This window comes from Zootoca vivipara, chromosome 10 (assembly GCF_963506605.1).
Source record: "Zootoca vivipara chromosome 10, rZooViv1.1, whole genome shotgun sequence".
In the NCBI taxonomy this organism is placed as follows: domain Eukaryota; kingdom Metazoa; phylum Chordata; class Lepidosauria; order Squamata; family Lacertidae; genus Zootoca; species Zootoca vivipara.
In genome coordinates, this window is record NC_083285.1 from 39893887 (window position 1) to 39915232 (window position 21346).

At 49.8% G+C, this 21346-nt stretch overlaps 1 protein-coding gene across 1 annotated transcript in view; it reads left to right on the forward strand.

The window, feature by feature from the left end:
- FAM234B (family with sequence similarity 234 member B) overlaps positions 1 to 21346 on the forward strand; it is a 40201-nt gene that overhangs the window by 15486 nt on the left and 3369 nt on the right. The window contains exons 5-12 of the mRNA XM_035128012.2: positions 6387 to 6517; positions 7905 to 8052; positions 10097 to 10238; positions 11078 to 11221; positions 15483 to 15567; positions 16381 to 16536; positions 17903 to 18005; positions 20753 to 20976. Coding sequence (XP_034983903.1) covers positions 6387 to 6517; positions 7905 to 8052; positions 10097 to 10238; positions 11078 to 11221; positions 15483 to 15567; positions 16381 to 16536; positions 17903 to 18005; positions 20753 to 20976 — 1133 coding nt within the window. The remainder of the gene's footprint in view (positions 1 to 6386; positions 6518 to 7904; positions 8053 to 10096; positions 10239 to 11077; positions 11222 to 15482; positions 15568 to 16380; positions 16537 to 17902; positions 18006 to 20752; positions 20977 to 21346) is intronic.

Here is a 21346-nt window from a genome sequence, read left to right on the forward strand (position 1 = left end):
GGAAAATCGACAGTTCGGGACTACTGGGCGAGATTCACCATGCTAGTGCACAAACTGGGGTGGGATCTGCACAGTGAGCCAGTGAAATCAGCCTTCTACCTGGGGTTGCACTCAGACGTTAAGGATGAGCTGGCGAGAGGTCCTAAACCGCGGACTATGGATGAGTTAAGCAAAGCGGCGCTAGCGGTGGGGGTGAGACAGGAATCCAGATGGAATGACAAACAAACGACGCGCGCAGCAAAACCTTGGTTCCCACGCTCCCAAGACAGACCACATCACCAAACCCCACCCCAGGGCCCACCCCTAGTCCCGCCCAGACCAAGCTCAGAGCCGGAACCAATGGAGATCGGAGGAGCGCGCGTGCGCGGGCTTTTCAAACCCCGGCGGCACCAAGACGCAAGGAGGGAAGAGGCGGGAATTGCTTTCTCTGCAACTCCCCCCAGCATCGCGTCAGAGACTGCCCACATCGCAAGGAGTGGCAAGGAAAGGCGGGAACGGTTGTGCCCTCCCCCACTGACGTAGCACCACAGCAGGGAAACGAGACAGCCTGGCTGCAGGAGACAAGGGACAGCAGCCAGGCACAGTTGGCACAAACCGGCCTCAACCCGCCCACCCGCACAGCGAGGAGCAGCGCCAGCCCACCCCCCCCCAGAGCAGGGGTGGTTCTAGAAGTGACGCTTACGCTGCCTAATGGCTATCCCCTGACGGTCTTAGCTTTAATCGATTCGGGGGCGTCAGCGAACTTCTTCTCGAGAAACTTTGCAGAAGCACACCAGATCCAACTTCTGCAGCTGGATTTCCGCCTGCACGTCTCCACCATAGACGGCAGGGAGTTGCTGGGAGGGGCCATCACCCACCAGACCCCCCCCCATGAGAATGACGGTGGGACGACACTCAGAGACACTGGCATTCAACGTCACCACCATCTCAGACCCCCCCATCGTCTTGGGCATGAGCTGGCTGGCGCGCCATGACCCCTCCATCAGTTGGCACCAGAGATGCATCACGTTTGGCTCAGACTATTGTCTGGAACATTGCATGCAGCACCAACCAGGGGAGGGGCCTCCAATAGCCACGGTGGCCACCATGCACGTCAAGGGGGGTGAGGCGATACCCAAGCCGTACTGGGACCTGCAGGAGGTCTTCAGTGAAGCAGAATCCGACCACCTACCCCCGCACAGGTCGTTTGACTGCCAGATCAACCTGGTGCCGGGGGCCACGCTACCCCCAGCCAAGCTGTACTCCATGTCAGATCAGGAGCTGGAAGATCTGCGTGAGTTTATAGACAAGAACCTCAAGAGGGGGTTCATCAGAGAAAGCAAGGCAGCGGGGGGCAGCCCGGTCTTCTGGGTGGACAAGAAAGACACGCCACAGCGCCGTCTGGTGGTGGATTTTAGGCGCCTGAACAACATGACAGAACCGGTGGCTTTCCCAATGCCCAGAGTGGACGATCTGCTGACAGCGGCACGCAGGGGCAAGATCTTCACCAAGCTCGACCTGAGGGGGGCGTACAACTTGATCAGGATCCGGGAAGGCGATGAGTGGAAGACCACGATGTTCACGCCTCTGGGCTCTTTTGAATATCTGGTGATGCCCTTCGGTTTGCAAGGGGGCTCAGCATGCTTCCAGGCCTTCATGCACCACGTCCTGGGGTCCCTCCTCTTCAAGAACTGCTTGGTCTTCCTAGATGACATCCTCATATACTCCAAGGACCCCGAGCAGCATGTAAAGGATGTCAGGGAGGTGTTGCAGCGCCTGAAGGAGCACCACCTATATGTGAAGCTGGAGAAGTGCAAGTTTCACACCAAAGAGGTGGACTTCCTGGGCTACAAGCTGTCAGACAAGGGGCTAGCAATGGACAAGGACAAGGTGCAGGCCATCCTGGACTGGCACAGCCCCAGGACGCGCAAAGACGCCCAACGCCTACTAGGCTTCGCCAACTTCTACAGGAAGTTCATCAAGAACTTCTCGCGGGTTACGGCTCCCATCACTGACTGCCTGAGAGGCAAGCAGAAGTTCAGGTGGACACAGGAGGCGCAAGCAGCGTTCGAAAGCCTCAAGAGGGTGTTCGCTTCAGACCAGAACCTGTTCCATGTGGTGCAGGATGCGCCCCTACGCGTGGAAACCGATGCTTCAGACAGGGCTTTGGGAGCGATCCTGTTGCAACTGGATGCCAACAGAGAGTGGAAACCCTGTGCCTTTTTCTCCAGGAAGCTGACACAGCCAGAACGCAACTACACGGTGTTTGATAAGGAACTTCTCACGATCCATACTGCGTTTAAACACTGGAGACATTTCCTGGTGGGCGCCAAGCACCCCATTCAGGTGTGCACGGACCACAAGAACCTGGAGTTCTGGAGAACAGCCAGGGTGCTCAACCAGCGGCAGATACGGTGGGCAGAGTTCGTCTCGCACTTCAACTTCTCCATCCACTACATACCGGGGGAGCAGAATGTCAGGGTGGATGCCCTCTCCCGCAAGCCAGAGTACATGGAGGAGGAGTTGCCACCAGCACCCCGGCACATTTTCCCCCCATCAGCATGGTCCTGCGGAGCAGCAGTGGTGAGCGAGGCAGAACTCACAGCACTGACGGCAGCAGATGAGTTCGCCACCCGCATCTTCAGAGATCTGCGAGGGGGGAGGGAGCACGCTAAAGACTTTGAGGAAAGGAGGGGGTTGCTTTTTTACAGGGGAGCCCTGTACCTGCCCACCGCCCAGATCAGAGGTAAGGTCCTTAAGCAGATGCACGACAACCCAACGGCGGGTCATTTTGGAAGGGACAAAACTACTCACTTAGTCATGAGACACTTCTGGTGGCCAGGGGTGCGGGAGGATGTTCGGGACTATGTTAGGGGCTGTGACACCTGCCAGCGAGCAAAGGTGGTCAGGGCACCACCAGCAGGATTGCTGGAGCCATTAGCCACACCGCACAGGCCGTGGGAAGTGGTGTCCATGGACTTCATCACAGACCTGCCGTCGTCCAGGGGCAAGACCGCAGTGTTGGTGGTGGTGGACCTCATGTCCAAAATGTGCCACTTTATACCGTGTGCCAGGGCGGTCTCTGCAGAAGAGACAGCCAAACTGTTTGTTGACCACGTATTCAGACTGCATGGCCTACCTTTAAGAGTTATTTCGGATCGAGGCCGCCAATTTGTTTCCAGGTTCTGGAGGCGGCTCATGAACCTCCTGCAGGTGGAGGTCAGCTTGTCGACGGCTCGGCACCCGCAGACCAATGGACAGGCGGAGAGGGTCAACGCCATTCTGCAGCAGTACCTGAGATGCTACGTAAGCCAGAGACAGACGGACTGGGTGGATCGCCTGCCACTGGCAGAATTTGCCTACAACAATGCGGTGCACGTCTCCACAGGGGTGTCGCCCTTTAAGGCCAACTACGGGCGCGACCTCAGATCCTTCCCGGAGAGGGAGGGGGAGGAGGAGGAGGAGGGCCCACAGGCAGAGTATTGGGCAGAGGAACTGCAGACGGTGCACCAGCAGCTCAGAGAACACTTGGAGAGGGCCAAGGAAGCGTACAAGAAGGGGGCAGATCGCCATAGGCGACCGGGGGAGGTCATCAGGGTGGGGGACAAGGTTTGGTTGTCCTCGGAGGGCCTTCCCACCAGAGGGAGGTGCAAGAAGCTGGCACCCAGAAGGTTGGGCCCCTTCACGGTCACGCAGCAGGTAAACCTGGTGGCATTCAGGCTGGCACTGCCAGAGGACATGAGGGTGCACCCAGTGTTTCATAGATCGCTGCTGTCTCCGTACAGGGAAAGTAGCAGGTTCCGAGGCAGCGCACAGCCCCCCGAGGGAGGGGGGGGGAGTGGAGGCAGGGAGCCACTCAATGAAGCAACGGCCATCCTTGATTCACGAAGGGGGGTGGGGGGCCTGGAGTACCTCATGGCATGGGAGGACGCCCCGCCATCCCAAAATGAGTGGGTCCCAGCCACCCAGATACAGGAGGAATTCTTAGTGGAAGAATTCCACGCCCTCTTCCCACACAGGCCCAAGCCCTGGCACATGGAACGGGAGTGGGAGGAGGAGGAAGCACAGGAGGGGGAAAGCAGTTCACCATGGAGATGGGAAGCAGAGTTTGAGGACACGGAGGAGGAGATATGGGCATCTCCAAGGTCCATTCAGTCAGGAGAAGAGGTGGACTGGCAGCAGATTTTCACCCCCAGCAGCTCTGAGGCCACGGACTTTTTGGGCTTTCCCTCTTCCCAGGAGGAAGGAGGGAGCCAACGGGACTGGGGGGAGGTGTTCACACCAACCGGCTCGGACAGCACGGAGTTTTTAGGCTTTCAGTCACCACCGACACCCGTGCAGCCTCTCGGGAGGGGAGAAGGGGGGCCTGGGAGGGGGGTGGATGTGAGGGGCAAGGGATATCACGAAGCCCCTCCCCTCCTGAGTTCCAGCCCAGCCCCGAGCGAGGCTGAAAAGAGGGAAAGCTCCAGCTCAAGTGGGGAAACAGGAAGTGGTGTCCAAGGCTCTGGCAGGGTAGAAGAGCCATCGTCCCAGGTGGGACAGGAAGGGGGAAGGAAGGGGGGCAGACCAGTCCCCCCAACTCCGGAACTGCGCAGAAAGCGTCGGGGGAAGAGGATGGGTCTCCCCACGTTGTTATGCTGGCGCAAGACGCGCCAAAAGCCACTTGGAGGTTCTGATTCAAGCTGAACAGATGTGTCTTTGTAAATAGCACTGCCATTAGCACTGTAAATACTCAGCACCAATAAAAGATAAAATGCAGAGCTGTGTAGAGTCGTTACTCTGAAGTAGCCTACTCCGGCCACCGTGACAGGCCAGATCAACTTGTAAAGTGACTGGAATTCAGGTTAGTAGTGCAGTTAATTAAAAGTATAAAGAGAAGCATTTACAGAATAAAAGCTAGGGTGGCCAGATGCGAAAGAGGAGAGAGCTCTTGCACCTTTGACAGTTGTGTCAAAGAGGGAATTTTAGAAGCTATTAAAAATAAACATGCCCTGTCCTCATTTGCATCTGGCCATGCAATGGCAAGCATCGTCTTAAAGGCAGCTTTCCCTTCTTTCCCATCAACCTTGGAATCAGCGACTTTTCTAAGATGATGCCTATTTGCTTATCTGCAAGCAAAGAAAGTATATGCATGTGTCACAGAACTATTGTTTTTATGCAAATTCATCCTGCAGATTAATTGACTAAAACCCATACAGTTAATGGCTTAGAATGGCTTTAATCAGGTTGCAGCCCTCAGAAAATATATTATCTGAACGTTGCAGGATCCTCGTTCTGTAAAGCAAAGCAAAGCACCGGTGAAATACTCCTGACGGGAGATGCTTCCATTTCAAACTGGTGTCTCTCACCTTGCCATGCAGTAACCTTGGCCGGTCTGGACCGAGAGACAGAAACTTCAACATGTTCTCTTTTCACTACGTAGGGAGCACTGGCAGCTGCCCTTATACCAGGGCAGCCTGTGTCTCCATCTAGTTCAGGCATTCCTAAACTTCGGCCCTCCAGATGTTTTGGACTACAATTCACATCTTCCCCGACCACTGGTCCTGTTAGCTAGGGATCATGGGAGTTGTAGGCCAAAACATCTGGAGGGCCGCAGTTTGGGGATGCCTGATCTAGTCCCTCTGTTGTCTATGCCACCCTTCCCCTGCCTGGTGCCTTCTAGATGTTTTGGGCTGCAACTCCCATCATCCCACTAACCACAGTGGTTATGCTTAAGTCACCATGGTAGGAGGCAGTAATGCTTGCGAATATCAGTTGCTAGAAACTGCAGGAGCAGAGGGTGCTCTTGTGCTCTGCTCCTGCTTGCCCATTTCCCACAGAAAACTGGTTGGCCACTGTAAGAACAGAATGCTGGACTAGATGGACCACTGGCCTGATCCTGCAGGTTCTTCTTATGTTCTCATCCTGGACACTTGGCCATGGTGGCTAGGTAGGACTCATGGGAAGAGTTGTTGTTACATCCTGTATTTGATAGTCACTTTTCTCCCAAAGGTAACACAAAGCAACTTTCATTAAAACCCATTAAAAACAACAATAAAAACCTAAAAGCAACAATTCAAATAAAATACTAAAAAAAGATGGTTAAACAAAAAGGCAGGACTACAAGTCCCACTCCAGCAAATGAGGCCGCAATATCCTTTAAATTAAGGCAAGAATAACATACAATTGTTTGATTTTCTGGTATGTTGCAGACACATCTTAATGCAAAAATCAAGCCGTTTACAGCACTTTGCTTCTATTTGGTTTCTAGCTGCAGCTTGAGCCTGATCAGCACGGCCTGCTTTGGGCTGCAGTTCTTGACATCCAGTGACATTTGTGACATGGCGGTGGCTTTGGAAGGATCTCTTCCAGCTTCTCCTTACCTCTGGCTTCTGCTAACACTGAAGTCTTCATTTGTCTGCCTGCAGGAGAACCCATCTGGACGCTTGACTCATCCCACCTGCCCAGTGGGACCTTGGCTGCTCCAGCTGTAACTGTACCAGATGTGGATGGAGACAGAGTCAGTGATCTGGTTGTTCTGGCCATTGGAGAAACACAGGTATGAGACATAATCCTATATATGCGGCAGTAAGGTAGGGAACCTGATCTGACTCTCCAAGCAATATTTTCTGCCCTACGCTGCCAGCATCTGTTGCAGTGATGAGGATGCCAGTTGCCCCCTCCCTGGTCATCAGGTCACTCACTTGATTTGGGGCAGCGGGCACTGTCTCTCTGCAAAGGAAGTGTGAGTGTGTGTGGATGAGAGTGTCGGGTGGCCACAGCTACTTTGGGTATGTGGCTCCTGGAGAGTAGACCAACGGTAAATGTGGTACTTGGGCCAAAAATGGTTAGCGACTCCAGAATAAATAATCTTCCATAAATGTGCTTCTTTCCCTGGAGCAAGAAAGCAGACTAAATGAAATACATTGTTAAGAAGTGGGAGCTGCAACAAAACGTTGCAGTGTAGAGGGTTCCTGTTCACTGCTGTAGTCAAACAGCTGTGCTTTCCTCCAGGATACTCCATTCCATTCTTCCGTCCACCTAGTTTTCTGTCCCCTACATTCCATGGCCTCTGAGCACATTCAGTCCTCATTAGCCTGTTTCTGTGTCCTGCCCCCATTCCACTTAGAGGTTCCCCCCCCCTGTATTTTTAAAACTTCTGCAAATCATGGGACTCCCCCAAGCCTCTGTTGTGTGTTCTGTATATCAGAAATATGGGGAATGATGCCTATCATAGAATTGTAAAGAACCACGAAGGTCAACTAGCCCAACCAGGAATTGTTTGCCTAGCATGGGACTCGAACTCATGACCCTGAGATTAAGAGTCTCATGCTCTACCAACTGAGCTATGACAAACAGTTATAATTGTTGGTTTGATTGAGCGTTGATTGCATTTGCATAATGCCTTTCTGCCAAGGCACCCAATGCAGTTTGCAGTGTTAAATACTAAAACAAATAAGTGATATAAATGTAAAGTTGGCCCTCTGGATGGGGTGGGGGAAGGGACAGTCCAACTGAAGCAGGCCCCAATGCTGTCTTGCTTGCCTGCCTTGCTCTTTGTTCCTTCTCACAGAACAGATGGTGCCCCCCCTCTCCCTCTGTGTGTGTGTCCGACTTTCCTGTATACACACTTCTCATACCCATACAAGGCCTCTGCACCCATTGCCTGAGATCTGATCATCAAACTTTGCCTCTTATCCTATGCCTCCCCACCACCCGCCAGCAGTTCAGCTAATGAAAGCCTCTTCAGATCTCGACAGCTTTAACAAGAATTTGATGCAGGCCCCTGGCTTCACTTATGAATGGAAAACGTTGTTGAGTGCAGCACCACAGGACTGGTGCAGCTTTGTGCACAAGGAACGGATTGCACTGTGAGGCAAAAGAAGCTCTGTATGCATGCAAATCCACCACGACCATCCCATGTCCACTTTCTGTCTCCCATGTAGCCCGACTTGTGCTTCATCCTGGTATCTGGTAAAACCGGAATCCCTGTGGGAGGGCCTGTAAAGTACAGCATCAATGGAAATGGAAAACTGATTGGACCTCAGGCCCACATCACCAGCCATGGAGCTATCTACATCCTGTTTGGCTTTGGTAAGGTGCCCTATCTTTGTAGTTGATAAATGCCCTGGAATTGGAAGAACTGCAATTTAACCAGTAATCAAACACATGTGGAAGGCAATGAGCGCATGAAATGATGCTCCGTATCATTTGTTGCATTTTACATCTGTCTCATGGCCTGTTTTTTGTGTGCAATGCACACACATTTTCTGAGAGCTTTTATACCTGGGAAAACATTCTTCTTCTCCAAATTGCCCATTCTGTGTTATTGTGCATAGAATATGGTTGCACTGTGAGAACGTTCATACTAATTGGATGTTTTTGTGTGTGATGTAATTAATGACATTCATCTCTGCAGCACTTTATGACCTTGTTTAGTTTAGACTATATTATTATTATTCTGTTTCTTTGAAGGCTATACAAATTAACTACAGCAACTCAGCAGTGTTAATTTATTTTATTTTCTCTTAAATGTTGGACAGTAGCAAGGCAGCTCCTTCTCTCCTTTAACAACAATATGCTCCCTTTCTGTCAACCTCTTATTTTGTTTCCTTTTTCATTTTGATGCCTCTCTGCTATTGGACTGCATGTGTAGAAAGTTTTTGTTTTGTTTACTTTTAAAGAGGGAGGGGAATGCAACACAGCCATCCCTTCGTAAAAAGTCATATCCCCCCACCCCCGGAACATGTGAATACTATATTGTAATGAGAGTATGGGAATAATCTGAGCGATCTCTCAAGGATCCCCAACTCTACCACTGCCACCAGTACCATGTCTGTTTAAAAAGAGGCAGCTAGAATGGGGCAGACCAGTTGCATGAGTGTTGCTGGGCAGGTTTGCTTTGTGTAGGGAAGATTGGTCTGAATGGCTGTCCATTGTATAGCTAAGGAGAGGAGCAGATATTCCTTCTGGGAGGGGACATGCCAGCTCTGTCTGCGTGAACTGAGACTGCAGTTTGGAGGACACTGAGAGGCATAGAAAGTGAGAGAGATTCAAGGGGGCAGAGTTACTTTCTTCAGGAATCATGTGGCTCTAGTGGACCCCCTAGAAATCCAGTGGGGCAGCAGTATCTGTTGGAGTGGCTTAAGCTGTAGATATTTTCTTACACATTGTGTGTGAATTGGCTTTCATTCACCCTTTTCCGCACTTCCCTGGAACCTTGTCACGAGGGGTGGTATTTATTTATTTTAAATAAATACTCAACCTATATTTGCAAACAAGTGCAGCCACTCCAAAATGCCACTAAGCCCCCAGTGATCTCATTCCAAAGGAAACAGACCTGGAGTACCTGCTCCATCCCTGGAGCTCTCACCATTTGGAGAATTGGGGACATGTATCAATAATAACGGGGACGCGGGTGGCGTTGTGGGTTAAACCACAGAGCCTAGGGCTTGCCAATCAGAAGGTCGGCGGTTCGAATCCCCACGACGGGGTGAACTCCCGTTGCTCGGTCCCAGCTCCTGCCAACCTAGCAGTTCGAAAGCACGTCAAAGGGCAAGTAGATAAATAGGTACCACTACAGCAGGAAGGTAAACAGCGTTTCCGTGTGCTGCTCTGGTTCGCCAGAAGCGGCTTTGTCATGCTGGCCACATGACCTGGAAGCTGTATGCCGGCTCCCTCGGCCAATAACAAGAGATGAGCGCCGCAACCCCAGAGTCGGTCACAACTGGACCTAATTGTCTTTATCTTTATCAGTATTACTACAAGGGGCATTGTGCAGAAACCAGTAAGTGCTTGGATGATGCTTTCACTGTGGGTGTAGGAAAGGTGTGTGCGTTCTGCTGAGCTGATGTTCAGGTTTTTCCGTTCCCTTTGTGCCTTGAAGAGCTGATGCAAAGGAGCTCTGTGCCAGGGAGACAATACTGAATCCACTGAAAAAAGGTCAGCAGGGTTCTCATCCGGTGCCTAGAATATGGCTCAGACACACTTTGATAAAACATGTGGAAAGGCCCTCATAGGATTGGAGTAGCTGGGGTGTCCCTTCAGCAACCCTTGTACTTTCCCTGTTTCTGAATTTGCTTCCTACCTTTGTTGAGATGCATCAGGATTTTAGTCTTTGCTCCTCCCTGTCACCTAGGTAATGTCCAGGCAGTCGCCTTGTGTGATATCTTTGCTCAAGCCAGAAACCGGGACAGCTTCCCAGCAGTTCTGCAGCGTGAGGAGCCAGAGTGGGAGAAGCGCCGGTCCATCAATTCGTCAGAACTTATTGACATCTACAGGTGAGCTATGATCTCCTTTCCACCATGTAGCACATAGACTTCCTGAATCTCAGCTCAATAGCCTGTGAATTACTTTGCATATGGAGATGGCAGGCTCTTCCGTTGGGTGTACACAGCTGCCAGGAGTGTTTTTCATAGATATAATAATGCCTTGCCTTAAGACAAAGGGGTTGAAGTTGATAACCTTTGGTATTCTCTCTACACCTTTTTTTAGATAACTGTAATTGTTCAAAGTTAAGGAATATTTGGCTGCCTCTCTAGTTCAGTACGTAATGTCTTGACAGCAGAATTCTGTATGCTCTTCCTTTGGTGTGTTGGTGACACACACACACACACACACACACACACACACACACACACACGTATATGCACATAAAAATGGATTCCTGGATGCCAAGACCCAAACTTGGGGCAAGTACTCTTTGGTGAGAGAACCCCAGCAGAGTCACAAAATATTCAGCAAAGTAAAGTGTGTAAATATAGGCTATTAGACTTTTTAAGATATGCCCTTCCAAGTGAGTTCCAAAATTTCCCTCTTCCCCCAGCATAGGAAAAGACCACACATTTGGTAAGTTAAAAATTGTTTACTTACAAACTCTCCAAAGATCAGGCTCATGTGCTTTTCTATATAGTTACCCTGTTCTTTTAACATTGTTCCCTTTCTTTGTTACGTTGTTTGAAATCTGATGAATTACGAAGGTGTGCTTCATAAGCTGCCTCGAGTTCATTTGGTGAAAATAGGCAGGGTGGAAGTTTATAAACAAAAATGACTAAATAAATGATAGAATGCAGTAATATGGATGCCCAATTACTTCACATTTGCTCTCTGCCTCCCCCAGTGGAGGTGTTGAGTTCCTGCAGGCAGTAAAGTCTCCAGATGGCAACTGCAGTGACCTCCTTGTGACTACGGAGCATGGTTTGACCTTGCTGCGGGGACAAGACTTGGAGCCACGCTGGGATCTGAAGCAGCAGCACATTGACAGGTTACTGAGATTTGCTTTTGTTTTTGCTTGGAACGGCTGCATCTGCATTCTCGTATACAGTGGTACCTCGGGTTATGATCTTAATTCGTTCCGGAGGCCCGTACTTAAACCGAAACCGTTCTTAACCTGAGACGCGCTTTCGCTAATGGGGGCTCTCGCTGCTGCCACACGATTTCCATTCTCATCCTGGGGCAAAGTTCTCAACCCGAGGTACTACTTCCAGGTTAGTGGAGTTTGTAACCTGAAGTGTTTGTAACCCGAAGCGTTTGTAACCCGAGGTACTACTGTATGCTCCTCCCATACTCCAAAAGTCTGATGGAGGAGGACATCCTATTTGCCTCTCTCTCTCTCTCTCTCTCTCTCTCCCTCTCTCCCTCTCTCCCTCTCTCCCTCTCTCCCTCTCTCCCTCTCTCCCTCTCTCCCTCTCCCTCTCTCTCTCTGACCAGATTGGTGATCCACAGCTATGGAACACCCTTCCCCTGGCTATTTGCAAATGTCCATAACAGAGCATCTCAGGGCAGCTTAAAACACGTTAAGTTGGACAAGTGTTTGATCCCAGTGTTTTTACGTTTGCAATTATGGTTGCAACCTAATTTGAATGGACACTCTGAATTCCATATAAGTAATAAAAAGTAAAAAACGACACGGACACTGTGAAGACAAGGAAGATGGGCTGGATCTTTGGTAATAATAATAATAATAATAATAATAATAATAATAATAATTTATAATTTATTATTATGGTCAGAGACCAGCTTGTGAAACACAAATGGGACTACAATCCTAAAAACAAAACAAATATTTAAAACAATATACAGCAATGGATTTAAAGTTTAAAAATGTGATAGGCAAATAAACACATAAAAACTTTAAGATAAAGTTCCATAGAGAAATGACCCAGAGTCACCTGTGGATCCGAGTTTGGGAATTTTCTTAACAAACTAGTTTGAGTCGGGGAATGGTCTGCGCCTACAGATCTGTGCGCAGAATCTGGCGACCATTTGGGTCGTCTTGTGATCTTTGCCTAACAGGAGATCGAATTTTTGCTTTTCCGGGAGGTCAGCAAGCCTCACCAGCAGGGGGTTAATGGTATCTCTACATGCCTCATCATAAAAGGGACATCTAAAAAATATGTGTTCGAAGCTTCCTATATCCCCCAATGGGCAGGCGCAAAGTCTCTGGGCATATGGGACTTTTTAAAAGGATCCTTCCAAGACCAGCGAGGGCAGAGCCAAGCTTCTGGCCAGTTTAAAGCCCTTCTTGCATTTTTGGATACGATAAAAAAGAGATATGCTACAGGTGTAGCTATATATCTCAATTTCTACAATTTTGTAGTCGGGGCACCTTAAGCAGTCCTGTTGTCTCTCGGTGTCTATAATTCTTTGCCCTAACCATAGCTTTTGCTTGGCCCAAGCCCAGACTTAGAAGGGCTTGAGGGGCAAAACCCAGTTTCTGAAGAGTGTTCAGGACTGCTGTCTGCCAACCTGACTGGAACTGGTCATAGAATCATAGAATCATAGAGTTGGAAGAGACCACAAGGGCCATCCAGTCCAACCCCCTGCCAAGCAGGAAAGACCATCAAAGCATTCCTGACAGATGGCTGTCAAGCCTCCGCTTAAAGACCTCCAAAGAAGGAGATTCCACCACACTCCTTGGCAGCAAATTCCACTGTTGAACAGCTCTTACTGTCAGGAAGTTCTTCCTAATGTTTAGGTGGAATCTTCTTTCTTGTAGCTTGAATCCATTGCTCCATGTCCGCTTCTCTGGAGCAACAGAAAACAACCTTTCACCCTCTTCTTTATGACATCCTTTTATATATTTGAATATTGCTATCATATCACCCCTTAACCTTCTCTTCTCCAGGCTAAACATACCCAGCTCCCTAAGCTGTTCCTCATAAGGCATTGTTTCCAGGCCTTTGACCATTTTGATCTAGATGCTATACTCCTATTGATGCAGCCCAGAATTGCATTGGCTTTTTTAGCTGCTGCATCACACTGTTGACTCATGTCAAGTTTGTGGTCTACCAAGACTCCTAGATCCTTTTCACATGTACTGCTCTCAAGCCAGGTGTCACCCATCCTGTATTTGTGCCTTTCATTATTATTTTTTGCCCTAGTGTAGTACTTTACATTTCTCCCTGTTAAAATTCATCTTGTTTGCTTTGGCCCAGTTGTCTAATCTGTTAAGGTCATTTTGAAGTGTGATCCTGTCCTCTGGGGTATTAGCCACCCCTCCCAATTTGGTGTCATCTGCAAACTTGCTCAGGATGCCCTCAAGCCCATCATCCAAGCCATTGATAAAGATGATGAATAAGACTGGGCCCAAGACAGAACCCTGTGGCATCCCACTAGTCACTTCTCTCCAGGATGAAGAGGAGCCATTGATGAGCACCCTTTGGGTTCGGTCAGTCAGCCAGTTACAAATCCACTGAATGGTAGCATTGTTTAGCCCACATTTTACCAGCTTCTTTACAAGAATATCATGGGGCACTTTGTCAAAGGCCTTGCTAAAATCAAGATAGGCTATATCCACAGCACTCCCTTCATCTACCAGGCTTGTAATTCTGTCAAGAAATGAGATCAGATTAGTCTGACATGACCTATTTTTCAGGAACCCATGCTGACTTTTAGTGATCACAGGGTTCCTTTCTAGGTGCGCACAGACCGTTTGCTTAATAATCTGCTCTAGAATCTTTCCTGGTATTGATGTCAGGCTGACTGGGCAAAGGATCGCAAAGGATCAGTGGAGCTAGGTATACCACGGGGGAGCAGTTTCAGTGTCAGCCATTTATAGACTGATGTTAGGCTGATATGAGCCTCCCCTCTCACCATCCCAGTTTCTAGTCTGACCCATGCATTTGATACGTATCTGGGGACTTGTAGGAGGGCTCTAAGGAGTTTGGATTTAACTCTCTTGAGGGGGGAGAAAGCAGAGGATGGTGGGCCCATAAAGGAGCTGTGCCAACATTTTGGCCTTGTATATTCTGGCCCTCTGCTTACCTAAACTACCTAGCCAGTCTTCTTGATAGCAGCACCAATATTATGAGAGTTCCTCCTTTAGGAAGTTGACTCCAATGAGAGGTGGGTGGGGAATTGCTCCAAACTGGGATCTTTACATGAGTGGTGCAAGACTCCTCTGCCTGATTCAGGCTATTCTCCCACCGCAACCCTGTTGGACACAGCCCACAATGTTCTGGAGGTCCTTCCTCAGAAGTCTGTTTGGGTGTTGCAGGAGAAGGAGGGGGACAAAGCTGCTTTCAGCTCACACAATGTTGACTGCAACCCAGTTGGATCATTGTGGGCCATGAAGTCTAGACAGGACAGCAAGAGTCACAGTGCTAGCAGCATTTGAAGAGGTTTTTGTTTTAGCTTTCTCACTGCTTGGGACATTTCAACGCACACGAAAGGTTCCTTGGTGCCTGGTCTGTGGGTGAGTGTGCACATGTTCACTGCTTGATGATGTGCTCATGTGAAACTGCTGCCCTGTACAGACCAGACACCACAGGTGAGAGCTCTCATGCCACCTCAAGCACGATTCTTTTCAACGGAGGCTGCTCTCATATTTATGAATCAGCCGAATAAGCAGTTTGCTGCAGCCAGTGTAGTGCAGATATGAAGAGCACCAGACTGCAATCCAGGAGTCCCAGGTTCAAATCCCCGCTCAACCATGAAACTCATTGGGTGACGTACTCACAGCCTAAGCTACCTCATAGCATTGTTGTGAGGATAAGATGGCGAGGAATGGTAAAATAAAAATACAATTAATATTACAATCAGTGGTAAGCTTCTGCAGAGCGCACATGATCAGGAGAAATTCATATTGGTTTTCACAGACCTATTGGCACATTTTTAAAGGTCTGGAGGATGTCAGGTTAATGAAATGTATGCATGCAAAGAATGAGGGTAATAAAACTGCATGCTTTCAGGGTGATGGACCAATTACATCAGCTCAGAGTTTTCTCTCATTGTGGATGGCTGGTGAGTAATTGGTTTTGGAGGCCTGCGCTCCATTGTCTGCCTTTTTCCTTCTCTTTTTCCTCTGCTGCATCAACAAATGGTCTTTTGCCCATGCCAGAACAGAACACTTGATGGATGAGCAACCTGATCTCTTTTGGCAAAGCCTGGGTGTGCAGGAATGCAGATGAGTTCCGGTGAAAGGAAGTGTTGCCTCTGAGGGTGTGGACGGGCTCATTTTGGATGCTTTATTTGGCTCTCCCACATTTTGACGGTTGCTCTCTCCATTATTATTTGTTTTGCAGCCAGCCTTCCCCAGGCTACTTCAGTGATGATCAAACCTTGGACTTCCTGCTTCAGGCTCAGATGGTAAACAATATCACGAAACAAGTACGTTCACTAGCATGCTAGAGAACAGCAGAGTTCTGTGCACACTCTGTCTAGTGGGGCTTACCGCCTGGTACATTCATATAGGATGGCAACCTAAGAACGACACATCACAGTTTTGCTGTTAGTAACAGTATCATGAGGTAATAGCTGCAAGTAGTTTACAATTAATGGGCAGAGGGAATTGACTATTATGTGCATTATGGAAGGTGAGGGCCAAACTAGACTATGCATCTTTAATGCATTTAATGGGTACATTTTTCTAAGTGCAAATAGCAGCCCCTGAAGGTCAGGGATTGAAAATCACTCCACTTGAAGCTGCTTGCTGGTGCTGGAAAGAAATTCCCCACTAGTACTAACCGGGGATCTTCTCCCAATGCAAATAGCAACCTCGGAGAAGGGATTTTCACCTGAACCACAGCCCCTGCCCCCACAAGTCCACACCACTGGTTGCTATTTGCATTAAACAAAAACAAATTGTGCACATTCAACACGAATATACATTTAAAATTACATCCATTCTGAGCCTGAGTTCATTTATTTAAGTGGACCATTTTGGATTGCAGGTTAGAGGGACCACCTTTTTTGAACGCAGGAAGACTATATATTAAAATCCCTGCCGGATGCTCCTCATAAGCACAATGTGAGAGGGGTGGAAACCTCTGCAATTTGGGCCTCCAGCAACAGCTAATCTGCTAATAGTGCCTCTGAATATGGAGGCTCAATTTTTAATCCTTGTGATTCCATATCTTATTTTTCTTTTCTCCTTTCCCTGTCTGTTTCCATCTGTTGGACTCTTGGGTTCTTCCTTTTCAGTTGCTAGTGGTGGATGGTAAATCAGGAGAAAAGATCTGGAGCTCTGAGCTACCATGTCACATGAAGAAAACAGACGCACTCTCGGTGATGACTTTGGACAAAAAGTCTGCCTTTCTCTTCTGGGCTAATGAGAAGCAGTCTCTCTTAAAAAGCTTGGTAAGTGAGAGTCCAGCTCCCCAGGTTAGAGGAGGCATTGTGCAGGGGTTTCATTTCCGACAAGCAAAGGGGGGATGTGGTTTTAGTCCATTGCCCCTGGAAGCCAGGCATGTTTGTGGATAGGCTATGGTTACACAGCCAATGAGGAAAGGCATTCTTGCAGGTGCTCATTGGCATTTTCCTTTTCCTTTTTGACTTCACATATTTCCAGGGCTCAGCCCTGGTCTGAAAATAGGTTTTTGGGTGGCGCTTGACACAAGTTCAGCCTTGTGCGGTGCGTGTTTTTTTTTTTTTTTTGATCCGCTTCAATTATCCTGGTGCTCAGATCTGTCATCTGGGAGAGGGCTGCTCTTGAACTTACATGCATGGTTGATTTTTCAAATTCCTGCTACCTCTGTAAGATCCACAAAATTAGAACATTGTTAAATAGGACCTGTTTGTCAGGTCCCACACAGTCTTACTTGAGAAAGCTTTGGTACAGTGTGCTTGTGCAAGAGAAGGACACATCACGAAGCAAATGAAACAGTGCTTCTGGGAGTGTTTACAAAGGCTTAGGTGAATCCTCCTTGTTGCCATTAGCCAGAAAAAGCTACATTGTGTCTAGAATTTGCTACCTCCGTAGCTGCACAAACGCTTGGTCCATGCTTTCTGCAAAATCTGCATTTGTGCTTGCTACTCATCCAGCAGCATCCATGTGGCTCTCCGATTGGATTTCTGCCTCTTCTTAACACTGGCTGAGTTTTACCTCCCAGTGGTAGCACCAGATAGCTGCAATCAGCGTGCAAGACAAGACTAAACAAGAGATGTGTGCGATAACTCTATGAGATAAAGCAGAAACCTTTCCTGGCACCAGTTTCCATTTAGTTCCCACCTTGAAAATCCGCTGAGTTCTACTGGGTGAGATCAATATTGCAATCAGTGTTAACCTCCATGAACCAGTGCTAACCAGCAGGTAAACTGGCACTCCTGAAAACATAGGTAGGTATAAGCCTACACCAGACATGGTCTCAGACAAATTACTGCCTCCCAGCTTCAGCTCTCTAACTTTTAAGAGCGTATCCAAATCACAAACAGCTAATTCTGATTGTTTCCCCTAAAGAAACCTGGAATTTGTAGCATTTAAAAACAGTAACCTTATACTTCTCACAGGCATTGTAAGGCTAAGGGAGAAGATGAACATGGTTTCGTACAACTTCCTAAGTGGAAGTGAACATGCCGTGGGCTGATTTTAACTGAAAGTTAAGAGGAGAATAATTGCAATGATGACAAATGCAGTGGTTGAGAGGCCCCCGCGATAGATAGCAAACAAATCCCAGAAATTTGCAGAGGAATTGGATGATTCATGACTTTGTCATTGTTGTTGTAGGAGCCCAGCCCAAGAGTTCACCATCTTTATCTCCTTCATCCCAGTTTCCCTACAGTCCTCTTGGACCTGAGCAACACAACAGGCACAGTGACTGCTTCGTCCAGTAAGTATGCACAAGTGTAGGGAAAAAAAACACACACACACAAACACACAGAGAGAGAGAGAGAGGGAGGGAGGGAGGTCCAAGTAGACCAGGCATCCCCATTCTGCGGCCCTCCAGATTTTTTGGCCTACGACGCCCATGATCCCTAGCTAACAGGACCAGGGGTCAGGGATGATGGGAATTGTAGTTCTAAACATCTGGAGGGCCGAAGGTTGAGGAAACCTGAAGTAGATACCGTGTTTCTCATATTTTAAGGCATCCCCAAAAAATAAGCCATGACAGGATTTCAAAGGGTTGGTGAAAAATAAGACATAACCCGAAAATAAGCACTATCGCAAAGCCCCGACCGAGCGAGAGGCGAAGCCGCGGGACCCAGCAGGAGCCTCGGTGTCCCCTGTGCGAAGCCCTGGGACCCGGCAAGAGCCTCAGAGCGCGTGCGCTAACCCCTGGGAGCCGCGGCAAAGCCCTGGGACCCGGCTGGAGCTTCAGCGCGTGCGCGCTAACCCCCGGGACCCGGCTGGGCCGCGGGAGGTAGTGCGAGTGGCGGGAGGCCGGCGAGGTAGCGCAAGATCGGGCCCTCGCCGGCTCCGCTATCACCGCAGCTGCGAGCCCTGAATTGCGGCGCGGCGGGGACTTTTCGCTGTTTGCCTTCCCCTTGGTTTGGGGAAGGCAAACCGCGAAAAGCCCCGCCGCGCCCCAATTCGGCTCCTTCCCCCAGGCGCTTCGTCTCGGGCAAGCAGGCAGGGAGACGGCAACAGCCGGAGAAGCTGCGGGCTGTTGCCGTCTCCCTGCCTGCTTCCCCGAGCCGTAGCGCATCGGGGGACAGAGCCGAAGATCGGCGGGCGCTCCTTGCTGGGCTTGACAAGCCCGGGAAACAGTGCCCGCCGATCTTCGGACCTGTGCTGTGTGACAGGCGGGGGTGGGGGGGAAGCGGAGATCGTTCTCCGCTCTCCCCCCACCCCCGCCTGTCACCGAAGATCGGCGGGCGCTCCTTGCTGGGCTTGACAAGCCCGGCAAATAGCGCCCGCCGATCTTCGGCCCTGTGCTGTGTGACGGGCGGGGTGGGGGGGAAAGAGGAGATCGTTCTCCGCTCTCCCCCCACCCCCGCCTGTCACCGAAGATCGGCGGGCGCTCCTTGCTGGGCTTGACAAGCCCGGCAAACAGCGCCCGCCGATCTTCGGACCTGTGCTGTGTGACAGGCGGGGGTGGGGGGGAAGCGGAGATCGTGCTCCGCTCTCCCCCCACCCCCGCCTGTCACCGAAGATCGGCGGGCGCTCCTTGCTGGGCTTGACAAGCCCGGCAAACAGCGCCCGCCGATCTTCGGCCCTGTGCTGTGTGACGGGCGGGGGTGGGGGGGAAGCGGAGATCGTGCTCCGCTCTCCCCCCACCCCCGCCTGTCACCGAAGATCGGCGGGCGCTGTTTGCCGGGCTTGACAAGCCCGGCAAACAGCGCCCGCCGATCTTCGGACCTGTCCTGTGTGACAGGCGGGGGTGGGGGGGAAGCGGAGATCGTTCTCCGCTCTCCCCCACCCCCGCCTGTCACCAAAGATCGGCGGGCGCTCCTTGCTGGGCTTGACAAGCCCGGCAAACAGCGCCCGCCGATCTTCGGCCCTGTGCTGTGTGACGGGCGGGGTGGGGGGGAAAGCGGAGATCGTTCTCCGCTCTCCCCCCACCCCCGCCTGTCACCGAAGATCAGCGGGCGCTGTTTGCTGGGCTTGACAAGCCCGGCAAACAGCGCCCGCGTGCACTTTATTAAAAAATAAGACATCCCTTGAAAATAAGCCATGTTGTGTTTTTTTGAGGAAAAAATTAATATAAGACATGTTTTATAATATGAGAAACACGGTACTTAATGCCTTCCCAATTTCTGGTGGGTAATGGTGGTCCCGCTCTCTTCCTTTCTAGCTTACTCATGGGGCTTAAGTTAAAAATTGTTCTGTGTATGCCTACAACTTGGCTGGTAGCCTAATAATAATAATAATAATAATAATAATAATAATAATTTTTATTTCTACCCCGCTCATCTGGCTGGGTTTCCCCAGCCACTCTGGGCGGCTCCAGCCACTCTGAGAAAAGTGGGTTGCATAATTTCCCCCAGTCATCTAAAGCAGGGTGAGGAACCTCAGGCACTAGGGCTGAATGCAGACCTCTTGGTCTGACCCTTGCAACTCTCCCTAGAGACTCGCCCCTTTCCCAAGCCACACCTTCTCTCTCTTGGCCACACCCCTCACCAGCCCTGTGCCACTCTCTCAGAGTGCTTTTGCCTGGATGGAATAGGTCCTCTTGCTTGCATGGGTGGAGAATGGTGGGGCACGTTTGTGTAAACCTCTGGTTTTTGTGTGGCAGAAAACAGCCTGTTGTATAAAGATAAAAGTCCTATCCATTGCTCCACTTTTGCCCCTGGTCCACCTGCCACTGACCTGCAGCAGGTTTTCTTTTTCTTTTAGTCTTGTGAGTTGCCTAATTTTTATATTGCACTTGTAACTTGCCACTTGTAACTGTGTTCGCTAGAGCCAGAAATGCTGGTTGCGGCTGCAACCTTCCTATCAGGTTCTGCAGAGACATTTGTATTCATTGCAGAGCTCCACACCGCAGAGCACTGTGATTGAATTTTTTCCCCTATAAGTAGAAGCCAAGCCCCTGCACAGTTAGAAATAGCCAGTGGAAGTTAGCCTGATCATCTGATCTGAATGCAGTTAATTGCTTAATTTGTGAACAGTGTTTCCTTTTCCCTTTGCATCTGCCAGTTGGAATCAATGATCTTCAAAAAGACGCATTTTATATCACCGTGACCACAAGCCCCACCTCTGAGCACCAGCCAGGGTTTCTGTCGGTCAGTAAACTCCGCCTGAGGTGGGCCCTGATGACGCAGAGCCGAGAGGTACCCCTGAAGGAGAGTGACCCCAAAATCAACCGCGGGGAATTGAGACGGTTTCTCTCCAGGATCAAATTTACTGATTTTGCTCACAAGGTGAGATGATTTGAAGAGGTCTTTGGTAAAGATGTGCACATGAGAGGGAGGAGAATCGAAAGGGGGATGCCGTTTTGCAAAGAAAGCGATTAGCGATGTCTGGTGGGCCTGCTTCTTCTTTCAGAAATGAAATGATTCCCACAACTGAATCTTTTTCCCCTGATTGCACAAATCACAGGTAGATTCAAGGCTACATAGGAGGCTAATGCTAGTGACTGATGCCAAGCCCCGATGTAGGGAGACTCTGGGCACACTCTCCCCTTGCATTGGGCCCCCCCATGCAAATTCTGAGTCAGTAAGCCTTTGTGGGCTCCCTCCAACCTGACTCAGATTGGTGCAAATTCCTCCCCCTGACACACGGTCGCTGCTC